The 18,957-nt window shown below is 68.6% G+C and overlaps 1 protein-coding gene across 1 annotated transcript in view; it reads left to right on the forward strand.

Annotated features, from left to right (window-relative positions):
- MUC5B (mucin 5B, oligomeric mucus/gel-forming) overlaps positions 1–18,957 on the forward strand; it is a 29,547-nt gene continuing 10,590 nt past the window's right edge. Inside the window, 31 exon segments of the mRNA XM_064576420.1 lie at positions 1–70; positions 2,163–2,234; positions 2,651–2,698; positions 3,014–3,275; positions 3,394–3,508; positions 3,642–3,732; positions 3,987–4,093; positions 4,954–5,155; positions 5,616–5,741; positions 5,851–5,968; positions 6,066–6,204; positions 6,533–6,643; positions 6,892–6,961; positions 7,326–7,463; positions 7,835–7,999; positions 8,336–8,430; positions 9,331–9,457; positions 9,666–9,921; positions 10,231–10,286; positions 10,372–10,472; positions 10,555–10,706; positions 11,015–11,153; positions 11,238–11,351; positions 12,056–12,235; positions 13,486–13,725; positions 13,948–14,104; positions 14,648–14,776; positions 14,877–15,021; positions 15,114–15,157; positions 15,247–15,444; positions 15,646–18,956. Coding sequence (XP_064432490.1) covers positions 1–70; positions 2,163–2,234; positions 2,651–2,698; positions 3,014–3,275; positions 3,394–3,508; positions 3,642–3,732; positions 3,987–4,093; positions 4,954–5,155; positions 5,616–5,741; positions 5,851–5,968; positions 6,066–6,204; positions 6,533–6,643; positions 6,892–6,961; positions 7,326–7,463; positions 7,835–7,999; positions 8,336–8,430; positions 9,331–9,457; positions 9,666–9,921; positions 10,231–10,286; positions 10,372–10,472; positions 10,555–10,706; positions 11,015–11,153; positions 11,238–11,351; positions 12,056–12,235; positions 13,486–13,725; positions 13,948–14,104; positions 14,648–14,776; positions 14,877–15,021; positions 15,114–15,157; positions 15,247–15,444; positions 15,646–18,956 — 7,278 coding nt within the window.

Raw genomic sequence — 18,957 nt, forward strand, 5'->3', positions numbered from 1 at the left:
ATGGGTGCCCCAAGCGGGTGCCTGGTGCTGGCCTGGGTCCTCGCGGCCCTGCTCCTGGTGCAGAAGACAGGTGAGGACGAAGAGCCCGGCTCCGTCTCTGCAGCAGGGGGCCCAGCAGGTCGCTCGCTGGGGGTTCTCCTGCTGGGAACGGCAGGCAGGACCCTGCCCGTGCATCCCCAGTGCGGCCCCCAGGCTCTCAGCCCGCACCCAGAGAAGCTGGGTCCCCCGGGAGAACCGCCGAGAGAGTGTTGGGGTGGGGGCTGAGGCTGGGCGTCTCTCTGGTCCTGGAGCCCCCACGGCAGCTCCAGAATTCCTCCTCAGATTAGGGTTGGAACCGCTGACAGGTGATCGAGCAGCAGGGCAGCTCCATCTGAGCCCACCGCCCGGGCCTCCGGCCTCCCCGGCCGCCCCGTGCACTTAGCATCTAGGGGAAGCACCACTGGCCCTAACACCTACTGTCAACATGAAAGACGGCCTCAGGGGCTGCCTAGGTGACACCCAGCAGGACTGGCCTGGAGCCCTGGCCACTGCAGGCCGCCCCGCCCGGTCCCGGCCCTGAGCGCTGCTCCCGTGAGGCCTCCCCGTGGTGCCTCGCCCAGGCTCGGGGGCCTGGGCAGGTGGACACTGGCCCACGGCTCTCCATCAGTCGTCTCCCAGAGCCCCTGCCCCAAGCCGCCTTTCCTGGGGGCTGAGCAGGGCTCGGAGGTGGGGGGACTTCCCCGGAGTGACTCCCAGCGGGGGTGCCGGGCCCCCCGCCTGCTGTGCGATTCAGGTGCCCATCTGCTGGTTTGCGCAGCCGGCCCCCACTCCTCCCAACTCTTCCAGGCTCATCTGGGCCATGCCGGCCCCAGACCACGTGCCTGACGAGTGGGTCTCGCCAGCGAGCCTCCTCATCCTCCACCTGCGTCTCTCTGGGGGGCAAATCCCGCTGGGGCGGGCGAAGGCGGTCTGAGAGGAGGACCCCACGTCGGGGGGGCTGCCATCAGCCGCGGTGTGAAGGGACAGTCGGGAGCGGGCATTTCTCAGGCCCGGTGATGGAGACCAGGTCTCGCTGGGCGAGTGACCCCACCTGAGGAGGGCCCCGAGTTGAGCCAATTCTTGTGGAAACCGGGCCTGGATGGGGAGGCGGTGTGGGGTGCAAACTGCCACTGGGACACCCTCTGGCTTCTGACTGTGGGGTGCGGCCAGCATCTGGCCCTAGCCAGGCTCACGCGGGAGGGGCTGCCGCTCTGGGGTCAGGGGTGGACGGCGGGAGCAGCTGCGCCTGTGGGAAAGGCAGTCACCTGGGGCCCTCGGAAGGAAAGTTTAATGCCGGGCCAGTCCCTGTGGTTTCCATATGCGAGGTCCCCGCTGGGATAGTGGAACGGAATAGAGGCCTCACTGTGCCCCTCGCCGAGCTGGTTGCACCAGGGACGTGGGGACATCGGGGCCCCCCCTCCCACTCCCCAGGAAGCTCAGATTTGGGCTGAGCGTGGAGACTCCTGGCAGACCGCAGGAAGGAGGTCAGGGCCATGTGAAGGGGGTGCCGCAGCCTGAGCTCGGCAGAGGGGCCTGGGAGGGCTCCCTACGCCCACCACGGCAGCGAGGGGATGTGGGAGCCCGGCCACCGGGGGAGTCAGGCTGGCGGAGGAGGCCCTGCCTGGAGGCGGTGGGCGCACAGGGCCCCAGGCGCAGCCACCCCAGCACCAGGGCCCCCAGGCCTCCCGCCGCCATGACGGACAGTTCTAACTCCAATCTGGCTCTGGTCTTGGGTTTCTGCTAAGTCATGCCCAGAAGCCTCCCCAACTGCGTGAGTCTTTCTCCCCAACAAAGCCAGTCTTTGTCCTTCTCCAAGGGACGCCCGGGATGGGGCCGAACCCTCTTCTGGGGTGGCCAGGGTCAATGGGCCAACGCCTTTTCCTGATTCCATTCTCCCGCCCGGAGCCAGCAGCACCAACTGCCCCATCCCGGAGAGATGAGGCGCCACCCTGGATTTGTAGATGGGGTGGGTGGGGGTCAGCGCAAGGCCACCGGTAGCTGCGGCTCCCTGCAGAGGCCTCCTATCCCAGCGGAGCCTTGCTTTCCACCAAGTCGAGTGTTCACGGGGCCGCCCCCCTGAAGCCTGCCGAGGAAGGATGGCGAATGTCCGGCTTCTCACGGACCCCCGTCCCCTTTCCCTGCAGAGACCCAGGGCAGCGTGGAGCCCAGCCAGGCGAGCACAGAGGCTGCGCCGCATAGTCGGAGGGCAGACGTCGGTATGTGGCCCAGGCTCTGCAGGCAGGAGGGGCTGGGCTCCCAGTGGGCCGGGGATCTGGACATCAGATTTCCACATCAGCTGCATGTCACACAGAGACCCTCCTGGATCCCACCCGCCCACAAGAAGGGACGGCAGGGGGCATGGGTCCCGGAAAGCTAAGGCACAGGGCAGAAAGGCTGAAATGCTCACACGTACTCACACGCCGCGCACATTCACGCGCACGCACACACACTCAGGGCAGCCGTGTGTGTTGGGCAGATGGGGAGGGCCGCGGAGGGGCAGCCCTAGTCCTGGGGCTCGCTGGGCTGGGTCAGGGCGGCCTGCACCTCTCTGTTGCCCCAGGGCCCAACCAGGGAGGAGGATGAGGGGTCCCCGCCTGGCCGCATTTCTAGTGTGACCCACCCTCCTCTGCAGCTTGGAGCACCGTCATCCCGCCCATCACCGTCTTGCCCACCATGAGCTGTGAGTGGACGCTGCCCACTGCTGACGGGGTGGGGGTGGGGGCTCACAGATCTGGGGGGTAAAGCTGGTACGCTGTGGGCGACTGAATGGCCTTGGTCCTGCTGGGAGCCTTCCCTGGGCCAGCCCTCCTGGGGGCTGACCCTGGACGCTGGTGTAGGATCAGGGCTCTCAGGGAGCATCAGGGCGGCTCAGGGCAGCGAGGCGGGCGAGCGGCTGCCCTCCTGGCTCCGCAGCCCAAATCCGGGGACGGCTGCTGGTGGGTGGCTGGGCGAGGCTGGTGGCATCTGCCGGGACCCCAGCACGCGCTCCCCACAGCCCGGAAGCCCGCGCACAACGGGCGCGTGTGCAGCACCTGGGGCGACTTCCACTACAAGACCTTCGACGGCGACGTCTTCCGCTTCCCGGGCTTGTGCAACTACGTCTTCTCAGCGCACTGCGGAGCCGCCTACGAGGACTTCAACATCCAGCTGCGCCGCGGCTGGGCCGGCTCCAGGCCCACCATCACCCACATCGTCCTCAAGACGCAGGGGCTGGTGCTGGAGGCCTACAACGGCTCCATCCTCATCAACGGGCAGCGGTGCGCCTGGCGCAGGCTGGGGAGGGGCTGGGACTCTGGGGCTCGCGGCTCAGGGCTCGGTGGGGGAGGGCCCTGCTGGACACCCTGGCCGCAGGGCGACCGGAACTTTCCACCCCAGGGGGGAGCTGCCCTACAGCCGTGCGGGCCTGCTGGTGGAGCAGAGCAGCGTCTACATCAAGGTCACCGTCCGGCTGATGCTGACCTTCATGTGGAACAGAGAGGGCAGTGCCCTGGTGAGGGCGCCCCCCCACGCCCCTCCCAGCCCGTCCAGGACGGCCTCCCAGCCCCGGGGGGCCAGGGCAGCAGGGGTGGCGGGGCTGAGGGCTTGGCTGGCTGAGGCTGGAGCTGCCCCCCCTCTACCCCCAGCTGGAGCTGGACCCCAAGTACGCCAACCAGACGTGCGGTCTGTGCGGGGACTTCAATGGGCTCCCGGCGGTCCAAGAGTTCTACTCCCATAGTGAGTGCTGCCTGGGGTCAGGGCGGGGTCAGGGAACGGCCGGAAGCCAAGCTGTGGGTCCTGCCCGGGGCACTGGATGCTCCCGAGGAGGCGGGGGGGGGGGGCAGCCTGGGCACTGGACAACACTCAAGCCAGTGACGCCCCAGGAGAAGTTTGGGGTGCCCCGGGCATGGGCAGGGGCCCCCTGGCAGCCACGGCCCACACTGCCTCCAGGGGCCCTCAGCATGCTCCACACCAGCATCTCCTGTCCGCAGATGCCAGGCTGACCCCTCTGCAGTTCGGGAATCTACAGAAGCTGGACGGGCCCACAGAGCAGTGCCAGGACCCCCTGCCTTCCCCGGCCAGCAACTGCACAGACGGGGTGAGCTCCCCCTCCCCGGGCATGGGGACAGCCAGGAGGGCGGGTTCAGGCTTCCTGGGCTGGGTCCTGGGGTGTCCAGGGAGAGAGAGTCTCCTAGCCCTCGGGTGGCGGAGGACGTGGCCACCACTCTGGAGACACACCCTCTCACCTACTCACCTCCCCCGACCGCACACCTGTTCTGAGAGTGTGGGCAATGCACATGTGTGTGCAAACACGTGTCCGCACATATGCAGTCCTGCCCGCGGTGAGGCACTTGGGAGCCCAGGTGAAGGAGCCCTACAAGGAAGTTGGGAGGACCCCACCTTTAGAATCTATCCATGAGCCTTAAATCAGGATGTGGAGCTGCAGTCCCCACCCCCCCAGCTGGTTGGGGGCAGGGGGAGGGGTGCCGGGGAAGGAGGAAGCATTCCTCGGCAGGCTGGCTTTGGCTCTGCTGGGGCTGCCTGAGGGCCTCCCCCTTCTCTGACTGGCCTCTGGGGGTTGGGGCACCTTTCCTGGGGGCTCACACCATGCGCAGGTGTGTCCTGGAGCCCTGGGGGGCGGGTGGAGTCCACAGTCATGGCTCAGTCCCCAGAGCCAAGCAGAACTCTGCACCCAGTGGTGGCAAGTCCACGGTGGTTGAGGGGAGGAAGGGAGGGTGGCCAGCTGGCCGGCTGGCTGGGCGGACGGATGCATGGGAGGATGGAGGGATGATAGGCGATGGGTAATTTGTGGGTAGATGGACAGACGGACAGACGGATGGAGGGATGAAAGGGAACCTCAAGGGGAGGAAGGGGGCCCCCTGGCCTGGAAAAGTCTGCAGGGCCCGGGGTGCCCCACACACGCCGAGGGTGGACGGTGCCAAGCCTCTGTGCTCCCAGGAGGGCATCTGCCACCGCACCCTGCTCGGCCGGGCCTTTGCAGAGTGCAACACGCTGGTGGACCCTGCCGCGTACGTGGCCGCCTGCACCCAGGACCTGTGTTGCTGCCCCACCTGCCCTTGCGCCACCTTCGCAGAGTACTCCCGCCAGTGCGCCCACGCGGGGGGACAGCCCCAGAACTGGAGGGGCCCGGACCTCTGCCGTGAGTGGCCCCCGACCAGGGCCAGCCCCAGCCCCACACCCACTCCGGGTCCCTGGGGACGGGGGAGGGACCCCTGTGTAGGACATCCGGCATCTGGCTGGGGGCCCGGGACAGTCGGCCGGGAGGGTGGCCAGGAGAACAGAAAGGGGACCGGGAGGCTCAGAGGGAGGACCCGGCCTGGGTGCAGGGAGCTGAGCTCACCCCAGAAGCCAGGCGGGCCCAGGGGGGCTGTCCGGGAGGCGCTGCACCCCAGGCTCCCTTACCTGCCGCCTCACCCAGAAGTCAGCTGGGGGCCGGGATAGGCGGGGCCCAGCCTCCCAAGGCGAGGGGCTCCCTGAGCCCGGCTGTGGCTTTGGGGGGCCCCTGATGGCACACGGAAGGCTGGGGGCGGAGGTGGCCTGCCTGGGCGCCCCACGCCTGGGCAGCTTCCTGGGGCCCAAGTGCGTCCTCCCCCCTGCAGCCCAGACCTGCCCCCTCAACATGCAGCACCGCGAGTGCGGCTCGCCCTGCGCGGATACCTGCTCCAACCCCCAGCGCTCCCAGCTCTGCGAGGACCACTGCGTGGATGGCTGCTTCTGCCCCCCAGGCAGGTCCTCCTGGCCCTCGGGGACCGGCCCCCACCCTCCCGGCTGCCCCCGGTCACTGAGGTTCCAACAGCCGCCCCGGCCCACTTATGAGGCCCCTGCTGTCCCCAGGCACGGTGCTGGATGACGTCACCCACAGGGGCTGCCTGCCCCTGGAACAGTGCCCCTGCACCCACGGCGGCCACACCTACGCCCCGGGGGCCTCCTTCACCACCGTCTGCAGCGCCTGGTAGGCCTCCCGGCTGCCCTGCCCCGGGGGTGGGTGCATGGGCTGGGGTCTGCCTCCTGCACATCACGCCCTCTCTGCTCACGGCCTCCCTTCCCAGCACCTGCTCCGCGGGGCTGTGGCGGTGCCAGAACCTTCCCTGCCCTGGCACCTGCTCTGTCCAGGGCGGGTCCCACATCTCCACCTATGACGAGAGGCTCTATGACGTGCACGGAGACTGCAGCTACGTCCTGTCCAAGGTAGGGCCCCGTGGGCTTTGCGGGCCTGCCCGGGCACTCTCGGGCCCCCGCTGCCCCTGCGCAGGGCCCCGTGGTGGCCATCAGAGGGGGCGAGGGCCCCTGGATCTCCTCCTGGGGTCGCATCCCCAAAGGGAAGCCCCCAGGCTCACACTCACGGGGCCAGGGGCTCCCAGGCCCTGAGACAAGCTGCCTGGAGGTGGCCACCGGCGCCCCAGGCCAGGGTGAGCTGCCGTCCGTCTGCACCCACCCGGCAATGCTGGGAACAGGCCACCCTGCCTGTGCTGGGGAGTGGCTGTCCCCCAACGCGCTGGTGGCTTCGCCCTGTCAGACGTGTGCAGAGAACAGCTTCAGCGTGCTGGCCGAGCTGCGCAGGTGTGGCCTGACGGACAACGAGAACTGCCTCAAATCGGTGGCACTCAGCGTGAACGGCGGGGACACGGTGAGGCTCCAGCGGGGGAGGGGTGGACACAGGGAAGCTGGCAAGACACACAGGCCCCAGGGACGTGGATCCCGGTCCTCCTTAAACCCCACGGCCCCGGCCCAGCCCCCAGCCCCGGTCCTAAGCGTCCCACGGAGCTGGAGGCTCGAGGCCAGAGCTCTGCGCCCGGCTCTGGCCCCTGGGGCGCTCCCTGGCCCCCGAGGCAGGCGGGCTCCTCCCCCACCGACCTGGCTGCCTCCCCTCCCCAGATCATCCAGATCCAGGCCAACGGCGGGGTGTTCCTGAACTCCATCTACACCCAGCTGCCCATGTCAGCAGGTATGGGCCCGGGACGGCTGGGCCAGGCTGCGGCGAGGCGGCCTGCCCCCCAGAGCCTACACACAGCCAGCTAGGTCCCTTGCTAGTTCCTCATGGCCTGGGGCAGTTCTGGAATATCCCGTGGTTGGTTTCCTGTCTGCAAGCGGGTATGGTCCGATCTGTGGGGACCTGGTGTGGAGCACGCTCGGTGCCCGGCCTCCTGGGGACCAGGACCGGTCACTCCCAGCACTGCCCACTCCCAGGGCCCACCAGACACCTGTCTCCTCCCAGCCCATCCCCAGAGGACCCGCCCCGCCCCCCGGGCTGTCCCAGGAGCAAGGGGGTTCCGTCGGGCCAGACTCTGACTTGGTCCCCATCCCTGCAGCCAACATCACGATCTTCAGGCCCACCTCCTTCTTCGTCCTGGTGCACACGGGCCTCGGGCTGCAGCTGCAGGTGCAGCTGGTGCCGCTCATGCAGCTGTTCCTCAGGCTGGAGCCCTCCTACCGCGGACAGATGTGCGGTGAGGCCGGCTGGGTGGGCTCGGGGGCCGCTGGTCCCTGGACTCAGCAGCAAGGGGATGCGCTAGAGTCTGGCAGGGAGTGGGGATTGGGAGGGAGCTGCTCCCAGGGAACCCCGCATCCGACCTGCTGCCCCCGGGAGGTGACCTGGGGTGGGGGGTGGACAGTGAGCCACGCTGTCCTTACTAGGGCAGGCTTTGCACAGGGGCTGATCCCCACCAGGGCTTATCTGCAGATGGCTCTGGAACCAAAATCCTGGGATGGAGCTCTCTGGCTGGTCTCCTTGTGATGGTTTCTAGAGGGACTGCGGGGCCAGCAGGATGGCCAGGCTGGACGCCCCACTAATGCTCCATCCCTGGGCCCCGGCCCCCAGGCCTGTGCGGGAACTTCAACCAGAACCAGGCCGATGACTTCCGGACCCTCAGCGGTGTGGTGGAGGGCACGGCTGCCGCCTTCGCCAACACCTGGAAGACCCAGGCCGCCTGCCCCAACGTCAAGAACAGCTTCGAGGACCCCTGCTCCCTCAGCGTGGAGAACGGTACTCCCACCCCTGGGAGCCCTCCGTTTACCGGGGCCGGGCCTAGGAGCAAAAGCTTCCCGTCTCACCAGGCCCTGGGGTGGGTGGGGCTGGGGGACCCCGATATCCGGGATGCATGCGTGCATGCTGGCGGCAGGGCCTGGGGCCCGTCTCTGGGGCGAGCGCCCTGCTGTCCCATTAGCATCATGGGTCAGCCCCACATTCCAGCTCAGCTCTCCCGGGGCGGTGGGGGCCCGGGGGCCTGGGTGCAGGAGCCTAGGCTGCCGGGGTGGACGGCCGTGGGGGAGGAGGGGTGCAGGTGGTGGCCAGCCAGCCAGCTCACCTTCCCTGTCCCAGAGAACTACGCCCAGCACTGGTGCTCCCTGCTGACTGACCCGGCCGGAGCCTTCTCCCGCTGCCACTCTGTCCTCAACCCCGCGCCCTTCTACTCGGTGAGACCCCCAGCTCCCCGGTGCTTCCCTGGCTCAAGGACCCCACAGCACATGCACGGGTCGGTCAGTCCTCCCCTGGGCCACCGTGGGTGTGGCTGTTGGTGTCACCGAGGAGCACAAACCAGGTCGCTAAAAACTAGAGAAATTGCTTCTGGTCCCAGTCCTGGAGGACAGAAGTCCACAAGCAAGGGGTGGGCAGGGCCACGCTCCCTCCTACAGCTACAGGCCCTCCTCCTGCATCTCCCAGCCTCTCGAGGCCCCAGGTACCCCTGGGCTTGTGGCTACATCACCCCAACCCTGCCTCCGTGCCCCTCCCCTGTGTCTGTGTCCAAATTCAGGGCCCATCCCGATGACCTTACCTTAATCACATCTGCAAAGGCCCTATTTCCAATAAGGTCATTTTCTTAGGCCCTGGAGGTTAGGGCTTCTGCATATCTTTTGGGGACACCCAACCCAACCCACAACAGTTGGCTGGTAGGCCACTTTTGCAGAAGCTCGAAGGCCTACCGTGCACACGAATGCACCCCCAGGAGTGTGTGTCTGCAGGTGGAAGCCCTGGCCCACCTCTGCCCATGTTGGGGGTGGCATAGCTCCACCCTCTTCACCCCACGTGCCCCCCATAAGCAGCACAAGCAGTGATGTATGCGGAATGCGGTCGGACCCGGCCCTGGTCCCGCGGAGGCCCCTGCTGACCCTGACCTTGGCCCGGCCTCGTGCCTCCTTGCTGCCCCCTCCCCGACCTGGCCTGTGCGGTCCCTTAGTGCACCAGCTGCCCTCCTGGGCGCCTCACAGATCTGTGGGTGCCGAGGGCCCGGGTGGGAGTCCCAGGAAGGACGCACGGGGAGAGAGGGGCCTCGGTGGGCTGGGGTCCCTGACGGCCCCCCGCGGCCCCGTCCCCAGAACTGCATGTTCGACACGTGTAACTGTGAGAAGAGCGAGGACTGCCTGTGCGCGGCCCTGTCCTCCTACGTGCACGCCTGCACTGCCAAGGGGGTGCTGCTCAGCGGCTGGAGGGACGGCGTGTGCAGTGAGTGTCCCCGGCCAGCCTGGCAGCACCGGGGGAGGGGCGGGGGGCTGGGGACCCCCACTCCCACGTTCTCAGCCAGAGCTTCACGCTTCCTCGTCTGGGCCAGCCAAGGGCCTGGTGTCAGAGGGGAAACTGAACCTCGGGCTGTGTGAGCCCCAGCCTGGAGGGGCCCTCCGGCCACTGACTGGAGCGCTGCCCCTGCCCCCAGCCAAGTATGTGAGTAGCTGCCCCAAGTCCCAGCACTACAGCTACGTGGCGCATGGCTGCCAGCCCTCCTGCCGCGCTCTGAGCCAGGTGGACGTCACCTGCGGCATCGCCTTCGTGCCCGTGGACGGATGCATCTGCCCCTCGGGCACCTTCCTGGACGACTCGGGCGCCTGCGTGTCCGCCGACGCCTGCCCCTGCTACTTCCGTGGCTCTGTGGTGGCCCCGGGGGACGTGGTGCATGACAACGGCGTGGTCTGGTAAGCAGCCAGCTGGGCCCGTGCCCCCCCGCCCCCTGTTCTGGGCCCACAACGGTCTCGCCCCCCGTGTCACACCCGAAGACCCCTGGGCCTCCCCAGAGGATTGTGAAACACAGAGGGGCTCCCTGGGGAGGGCCCCCACCCCTCAGCCGTGCAGTAAAGAGGGACCCCTCCCCTGGCCAGGGAGAGGGTTCCGAGGGTCCAGCGCCCAGGAGGGCGTGTGTGTTGGGCTCTGGGCAGAGCTCTGGGTGGGGTCTGCGGGGCGGTGGGTGGGCAGTGGGCCCAGGCAGGGCGGTCTGTCTCCCACAGCTCGTGTGCGGGTGGGAAGCTGAGTTGCCTGGGAGCGGCGGAGCAGAAGAGCTCAGGTAGGGCCCCCCGCCGCGCCCGGGGGCAGGGGCTTCTGCGGGCCCGGGCTGGGGCCCCTCCCAGCCCAGCTGCCTCCCTCTGCAGGGTGTGCGGCCCCCATGGTGTACCTGGACTGCAACAGCGCCTCGGCGGGCACGCCCGGGGCTGAGTGTCTCAGGAGCTGCCACACGCTGGACGTGGACTGCGTGAGTGGCCGGGGAGGGCGTGCCGCCCCCCAGTGTCCCCGGGCACGGGGGGGACGAGCACTGACGCCGTGCCCGTCCACAGTTCAGCACCCACTGCGTGTCTGGCTGTGTCTGCCCCCCGGGGCTGGTGTCGGACGGGAGTGGGGGCTGCGTGGCCGAGGAGGACTGCCCCTGTCTGCACAACGAGGCCACCTACAAACCCGGGGACACCATCAGGGTGGACTGTAACACCTGGTGAGTCAGGGCTTCCTCCACGGGAGGGAGAGAGGTGGGGGGGAGCGGGGGCCTGGTGTGGCCCCCAGCCCCGGGGAAGCCCTGGACGGTCCCCTCTGTCCTAGGAAGGTCCCCCAGGGCCAGGCCTTCAGAGCTGCCGCCAGGGCCCCCAGCCCCGCCTCACTGCAGGCGCCAAGGGCCTGGAAGCCAGAGACGGGCGGGCGGCGGGCCCGTGCCTGCGCTCCCCCCTTCACTCAGCCCTCTGGAGAGTGCGGCGGGGCGGGGCTGGTCCTGGGCAGCGGGCAAGCAGGTGTCCCCTGCCCTCACAGCACGTGCAAGAACCGCAGGTGGGAGTGCGGCCACAAGCCCTGCCTGGGCACCTGCGTGGCCTACGGGGACGGCCACTTCATCACCTTCGACGGGGAGCGCTACAGCTTCGAGGGGAGCTGTGCGTACACGCTGGCCCAGGTACGCGGGGGCCCCCTCCGCGCCCCCCTCCTCCGCCCGCCCACTCCCGCAGCCCTGAGCTCAGCCTGACCCCCCCTGGCCCAGGACCACTGTGGGGGCAACAGCACCGCCAACGGCACCTTCCGTGTGGTCACCGAGAACGTCCCCTGCGGGACCACGGGCGTCACCTGCTCCAAGGCCATCAAGCTGTTCCTGGAGGTGAGGGGCCACCGGGAGCCCTGTCCCTCCCTCTGCCCTCCGGCTGGATGTCCTAGGGCTGCCTGGACAAATGGCCACAGCTGGGGGGACCTGAAGCTAGAGAAATGCATTCTCTCTCGGTCCTGAGCAGCAGGTGTCCCAGGGCCGAGCCCCCCGCCAGCCTCCAGGGGGGCTCCCTCCTGCCTCCCCCAGCCCCGGGGCTCCACCGGCCCCTCCCCCCGCGGGCCCGCCCCCTCTCTCCTGTCACAGGGACACCTGTGTTTGGACTGAGGCCCACCCTAATCCAGGAGGAGCTCATCCCTCACTGACCCCTGCAGAGACCGTTTTTCCAAACAAGGTCGCATTCACAGGTTCCAGGGGCTGGAATGTGGACACACCTTTTGGGGGGCCTGCGTTCAGCCCACTACATCAGGGTACCCAATTCCAGCAGAGGGACGCCAGAGTTCACCAGACAGGGAGCCGCACGGTTGGCCGGGGGCATCAGCCCCACTGGCCTGTGGCCCCAACCTTCCACGTGACCTCCCCGGGCTCCCAGCACACCCTGCTTGGCCTCTGGCTTCCTGTTCGCTGACAGTGTCCGGAGCCAGCTCATCCTTGACCCCAGTCCTGTGCCTTGGGCCCCTGACTACTGTAGGTCGGTGGGCTCTGGCCCCCAAGCATGCCTCTCAGTCCCTGCAGCCACCACCTCCGTGTGCCCTCTGCAGAACTATGAGCTGGTCTTGCATGAAGGCACCTACAAGGTGGTGCAGAGGGGGCCGGGCGGAGACCTGCCCTACAAGGTCCGGTACATGGGCATCTACCTGACCGTGGAGACTCACAGTGGCCTGGTGCTGTCCTGGGACCGGAAGACAAGCCTGTTCATCCGACTGCAGCAGGACTACAAGGTGAGAATGGGCGGGCTGTGGACCCCTTCAGGCAGGGTCAGAGCCCCTACTCCTAGATCTGGCTCCCAAGGGGCCGTCTGGCAGCTGACACTCCACTGAGGGCCAGGGCGAGTCCACTCACAACGCCGATTTCTGAAAGGCCTGTGTTGAGACCAAACAGACCAATAGGCAGAGTCCTGCTTAGAATGCTGTTCTTGCTCCCTGGTGTCCCCATGCCCACTGGGCCTGCTTGCCCACCTGTCCACTCCCCATCTGCCCACCTGCCTGCCTGCCCGCTGCTCACCTGTCCACCTGCCTGCCTGCCCCCTGCTCACCTGTCCACCTGCCTGCCTGCCCCCTGCACCTGTCCACCTGTCTGCCTGTCCACTGTACCTGTCCACCTGCCTGCCTGCCCCCTGCTCACCTGTCCACCTGCCTGCCTGCCTGCCCCCTGCACCCGTCCACCTGTCTGCCTGTCCACTGTACCTGTCCACCTGCCTGCCTGCCCCCTGCTCACCTGTCCACCTGCCTGCCTGCCTGCTGCTCAAGTGTCCATTTGCCTGCCTGCCTGCCCCCTGCACCTGTCCACCTGTCTGCCTGTCTGCCTGTCCACTGTACCTGTCCACCTGCCTGCCTGCCCCCTGCTCACCTGTCCACCTGCCTGCCTGCCTGCTCCCTGCACCCGTCCACCTGTCTGCCTGTCCACTGTACCTGTCCACCTGCCTGCCTGCCCCCTGCTCACCTGTCCACCTGCCTGCCTGCCTGCTGCTCAAGTGTCCATTTGCCTGCCTGTCCCCTGCTCACCTGTCCACCTGCCTGCCTGCCCCCTGCTCACCTGCCCACCTGCCTGTCCCCTGCTCACTTGTCCACCTGCCTGCCTGCCTGTCCCCGGCACTTGTCCACCTGCCTGCCTGCCCCCTGCTCACCTGTCCACCTGCCTGCCTGTCCCCTGCTCACCTGTCCACCTGCCTGCCTGCCTGTCCCCTGCACCTGCCCACCCGCCTGCCTGTCCCCTCCTCACCTGTCCACCTGCCTGCCTGTCCCCTGCTCACCTGTCCACCTGCCTGCCTGCCCCCTGCACCTGTCCACCTGCCTGCCTGCCCCCTGCTCACCTGTCCACTTGCCCCCTGCTGACCATAGGGCCCACTGTGTGCCCCGCCATCCTGCAAGTTCACAGGGCACTGCCCCGGAGTGCCCCTTGCCGGGCTGGGCTGGGCTCTGGCCCCTCCTGCACGCCCTGAGCCCCCCGTGCCGCCGTCCCCCGTCTGCAGGGCCGGGTCTGTGGGCTGTGTGGGAACTTTGACGACAACGCCATCAATGACTTCACCACGCGGAGCCAGTCCGTGGTGAGCAGCGCCCTGGAGTTCGGCAACAGCTGGAAGTTCTCCCCGTCCTGCCCCGACGCCCTGGCCCCCAGGGACCCCTGCACCGCCAACCCGTATCGCAAGTCCTGGGCCCAGAAGCAGTGCAGCATCATCAACAGCGCCACCTTCGCCGCCTGCCATGCCCACGTATGCGGCCGTTCCCCGGGGCGCCCGGGAAGGAAGGGGCGGGCAGAAGTCGGGGGGCCCACGTCACCGTCCACCCTTTAGGTCAGCCTGTGGTCAGCCCCGGGGGCCCACGCATCCGCTGTCCCTGGCTCTGGGGGAGACCGGCCCAGGTCGGGCCACACCGCAGGCCTGACCCCCAGGAGCCCCAGACCCCGAATCCGAAGGCTCTTCCCCTCCCCCCAGGTCGACCCCGCCAGGTACTACGAGGCCTGCGTGGGCGACGTGTGCGCCTGTGACTCGGGGGGCGATTCTGAGTGTTTCTGCACGGCGGTGGCCGCCTACGCCCAGGCCTGCCACGACGTGGGCGTGTGCGTGTCCTGGCGGACCCCGGCCATCTGCCGTGAGTGCACATGCTGCGTCGTCAGGGTGGAGGGGGCCGCAGGGACTGACAGAGTAGTGTGTGGTTAAGGCTGGTCGGCTACGGGTTGGGCCGGAGGCGTTGGAAAGGGAAGTGAAACGTGGGAATGGGGGGTGGGTGTCGCCGGTGGAGAGATGGCAGAGTGTTCTGGAGCCGAGAGGGGTTAGCAGAGCCCCCACCTCCCACCCGGTTGGCACCTGGCCAGTGGGGAGCATCGCTGTGGGGCCGCTCTGGCCGGAGTCCCCCACCCCAATGGGTGGCACCCCCAAGAAGCCAGGGGACCCACGGCTGCATCTGACCACGGGCATCCGAGGCCCATCTGCTCCAAGGCCCCATCCGGAAGGCGCAGGGAGGGAATGGCGTGAGAGCAGCCCACGAGACTTGGTGGAAGGCTGGGGGCAGGGGAGCTTGCCCGGCCCGTGTGGGGCCCCCAAGGCCACCTTGCAAGGGCAGCACCCCGCTGGGGCCGCAGGGTGGCTCACTCCGGGCCGGAGCTGGCCCACTGAGCCGCCCGCTTGCCCACAGCCCTGTTCTGCGACTACTACAACCCCGAGGACCAGTGTGAATGGCACTACCAGCCATGCGGGGCGCCCTGCATGAGGACCTGCCGGAACCCGAGCGGCCGCTGTCTGCACGACCTGCCGGGCCTGGAAGGTGAGGGGCAGGGAAGGGCACAGGCGGCGGGGTGACCACCCTGGGCAGCACCCAGCACCTGGCCACAAGGGTGAGTCTCCTCCGCGCTGTGCCCGCCCAGGCTGCTACCCGAAGTGCCCACCCAGCGAGCCGTTCTTTAGCGAGGACCAGATGAAGTGCGTGGCCCAGTGTGGCTGCTATGATGAGGACGGGAACTACCACGATGTGGGCGCGAGGGTCCCCGCAGCAGAGAACTGCCAGAGCTGGTGAGGGGGCGGGTGGTGAGTAGGCCGGGGCGCCCGGGAGGGGTGCTGGTGCGGCCAGCAGGCCCTCAGCACTCTCCTCTCCTCCTCCCCAGTGAATGCAGTGCTGGCGGCCTCCGGTGCACGCACAGCCTTGCGGGTAAGGCTGAGGGGCGCCACACGGGGCTGGGGGCTGGGGGCTGGGGGCTGGGGGCTGCAAGTGAGCCCTGTGCCGGCCCTGTCTCCCAGCCTGCACCTGCGTCTACAAGGGCAGGACCTACCATTACGAGGACGTCATCTACAACATGACCGATGGGCTCGGCGCCTGCTTGATGGCCATCTGTGGACACAACGGAACGATCCTGCGCAGGGCTGTGGAATGTCCTGGAACCCCATCCACAACATCCTCCACCTTCACCACTACCGTGGCCCCGCTCTCCTCGACAGGTGAGCCTGGCAGACGCCCTGCTGGGCCTGCCCCCTCCTCCTGAGCCCCAACCCCAGGCAACAGTCTGGGCAGAGCGGGAGGAGGTCAGAGCAGGCGTCCTCGGCGCGACCCACGACCCACGGCCCCAGGTCACCGCTGCTCCTGGGCATGGCTGGCAGGGGTGCAGAGGAGGCTGACGAGGTCCCCGCCCCCGCCCCCAGGCTCGAGCCCCATCGTCTCCACCGTGTGTGTGCATGAGCTCTGCCTCTGGTCCGACTGGTTCGACGGCGGCCCCCCAGAGCCCGGCATGGCAGGTGGGGACTTCGAGACGTTTGTGAACCTGAGGCAGAGGGGCTACCAGGTGTGCCTGGCCCCGGCGAGCATCGAGTGCCGGGCACAGAAGCTCCCCGACACCCCGCTGCAGCAGCTGGGCCAGAAGGTGGAGTGCGATGTGGCCCGGGGGCTGACCTGCCTCAACAGCGAGCAGAGCCCCCCGCTCTGCCACAACTACGAGCTGCGGGTCCTCTGCTGTGACTACCTGCCCTGCGGCACCTCCCCTGGGGCCACCACCCCGCAGCCACCGGCCAGGACCCTGTCCACCCCCGCCACGCAGACCCCGCCTGCGGAGCCCACCACGATAGGAACCCCGGCGCCAAGCAGCACCCCGGCCTTGGCCACCACCTCCTGCCGGCCCCGGTGTCAGTGGACGGAGTGGTTCGACGAGGACTACCCCAAGTCTGAGGAGGCCGGGGGGGACATCGAGTCGTACGACAAGATCAGGAGCGCAGGAGGGGCCGTGTGCGAGCAGCCTCTGGACATAGAGTGCCAGGCTGAGAACTTCCCCGGCAGCAGCCCCGCGGAGCTGGGCCAGCGCGTGCTCTGTGACGCCAGCTTCGGCCTGGTGTGTAGGAACGAGGAGCAGGTGGGCCCGTTCAGGATGTGCTACAACTACAGGATCCGCGTGCTCTGCTGCAGCCACGACCACTGTGCAGAGCCCACCCCTGGGCCACGGACACAGACCACGGTGCAGAGAACCACAGGAAGCCCCTCCAGGGGGACCCCACCTATCCACACGACTTCCACAGTGACGGGAGCCACAACAGGCACCGTGGCCACCAGAGCCCCGTCCACCCCACCCACAGAGATGCACACGACCACAGCAAGGACATCGCCGGGGACCCTGGGAATGGCCACGCCCAAGACCACTGCCACGCAGAGCACAGCGGGCTGTCAGCCACAGTGCGAGTGGACAGACTGGTTTGACGTGGACTTCCCGACCTCCGGGGTCGAGGGTGGGGACCTGGAGACCTTCGAAAACATCAGGGCTGCCGGGGGCACGCTGTGCGAGGAGCCCCAGAAGATCGAGTGCCGCGCAGAGAACTACCCTGAGGTCAGCATCGACCGGATCGGACAGGTGCTCAGCTGCAGCCTGCACACGGGGCTGGTCTGCAAGAACCGGGACCAGAAGGCGCCTTTCAACATATGCTTCAACTACAACGTCCGCGTGCTCTGTTGCCTCCCGGTGCCACACTGCCCCAGCACCGCCGCCCCCAGCACCCGCAGCACCGCCACCGGGGGCCCCACGTCGCCGAGGCCAGGAGCCACGACCACAGCGTCCAGCCAGACCCATGCCTCCTCCCCCGGGACCACCCTGGGGGTCCCTGTCTCCACCACCCAGACGCTTGCTACCCCTGCCAGGACCACAGAGAGGGTCTCCAGCCCCGGTCCCTCTGCCTCCCTGAGGACCCCGACGGCCACCACCAAGCCCACTTCACCCAGTGCACCCACTACGGTCCCCGTGGTGACCTCCAGCACGTGGATCCCCCCCGAGTCCACGCCCAACACGGCCACCCTTGGGACCACGCTGGTCTCCACGTCCCCGCCGCCCAGCTCCACCACGCACTCCATGGCCACCTCGTCCTCCACGGGCTGCAGCCCCCGGTGCACGTGGACAGACTGGTTCGATGAGGACTACCCCATACCGGGCCTGGACGGCGGGGACTTCGAGACCTTCTCGGTTTTCCGCTCAGCGGGGCACGACTTCTGCCAGCGCCCCTGGGACATCCAGTGCCGATCGGAGAGGGCGCCGCACGCGCGTCTGGAGGACTTGGGCCAGGTGGTCCAGTGCAACGTGAGCTTCGGGTTGGTGTGCCGCAACCGCGAGCAGCCGGGGCCCCTGCCCTACTGCCACAACTACCACGTGCGCGTGCTCTGCTGTGAGGACCCCGGCCACTGTGCAGGCGCCACGGCCACGGGGCCCACCACGCCGTCCCCAGCGACGCCCACCACGGGGCGCACCACATCGTCCCCAGGCACGCCCACCATGGGGGCCACCACGCCGTCCCCAGGCACACCCACCACGGGGCCCACCACGCCGTCCCCAGTGACGCCCTCCACGGGGGCCACCACGCCGTCCCCAGGCACACCCACCACGGGGGCCACCACGCCGTCCCCAGCGACGCCCTCCACGGGGGCCACCACGCCATCCCCAGCGACGCCCACCACGGGGCGCACCACGTCGTCCCCAGTGACGCCCTCCACGGGGGCCACCACGCCGTCCCCAGGCACACCCACCATGGGGGCCACCACGCCGTCCCCAACGACGCCCTCCACGGGGGCCACCACGCCGTCCCCAGCGACACCCTCCACGGGGGCCACCACGCTGTCCCCAGCGACACCCACCACGGGGCGCACCACGCCATCCCCAGGCACGCCCACCACGGGGCGCGCCACGCCGTCCCCAGGCACGCCCACCACGGGGGCCACCACGCCATTCCACTCTGTGCCCCTTATCCGGGTCTCCACGGCCTCCACACTCAGCCCCCAAGGCAGTGCATCCACACCTTGGCACACCAAGACCTGGCCCGGCCTCCCCAGTACTGTGCCCAGCACAGCCCCGGCCACCTCCAGCACAGGGCCCAGCCCTGGAGCCTCCCTATCACCCCCCACGCCCTCGGCCACCAGCTCTCCGCCCGGCACCACCTTGGGCCTCTCCACGGCCGCCTCCAGGGCCACGGCACCCACGGGCAAATTCGAGATCCCCCAGCCTGTGACCTCCAGTCACACACAGGCCCCCCCATCCCCCGTGGCCGGGTCCACGGCCTGTGAGCCCCGCTGTGCGTGGACGGACTGGCTAGACGAGAGCTACCCGGTGCCGGGGGCCTCTGGTGGGGACTTCGAGACCTTCGCCAACCTCCGGACCACGGGCAAAGCCATCTGCAAGCAGCCGCTGGAACTGCAATGCCGGGCGGAGGGGCGGCCAGAGACGCCCCTGCAGGAGCTGGGCCAGGTGGTGCGCTGCAGCCTGGAGGACGGCCTGGTGTGCCGTAATCAGGACCAGGCCGGCCCGGTCAAGATGTGCCTCAACTATCACATCCGTGTGCTCTGCTGTGAGGACTACGGCCACTGCCCCAGCACCCTGGCCACCACCGTGGTCACCACGCAGAGCACCAGGCTGGGTCTGACCCCCACGCCGGCCACCAGCACCACGGCCTCCAGTCCTACGGCCCCCAAAACCGGCCGGACCGCGGCCT

The sequence above is a fragment of the Mirounga angustirostris genome, unplaced genomic scaffold (genome assembly GCF_029215605.1).
Source record: "Mirounga angustirostris isolate CCGP_5_RB_7025 unplaced genomic scaffold, mMirAng1.0.hap1 SCAF_13, whole genome shotgun sequence".
Classification (NCBI taxonomy): domain Eukaryota; kingdom Metazoa; phylum Chordata; class Mammalia; order Carnivora; family Phocidae; genus Mirounga; species Mirounga angustirostris.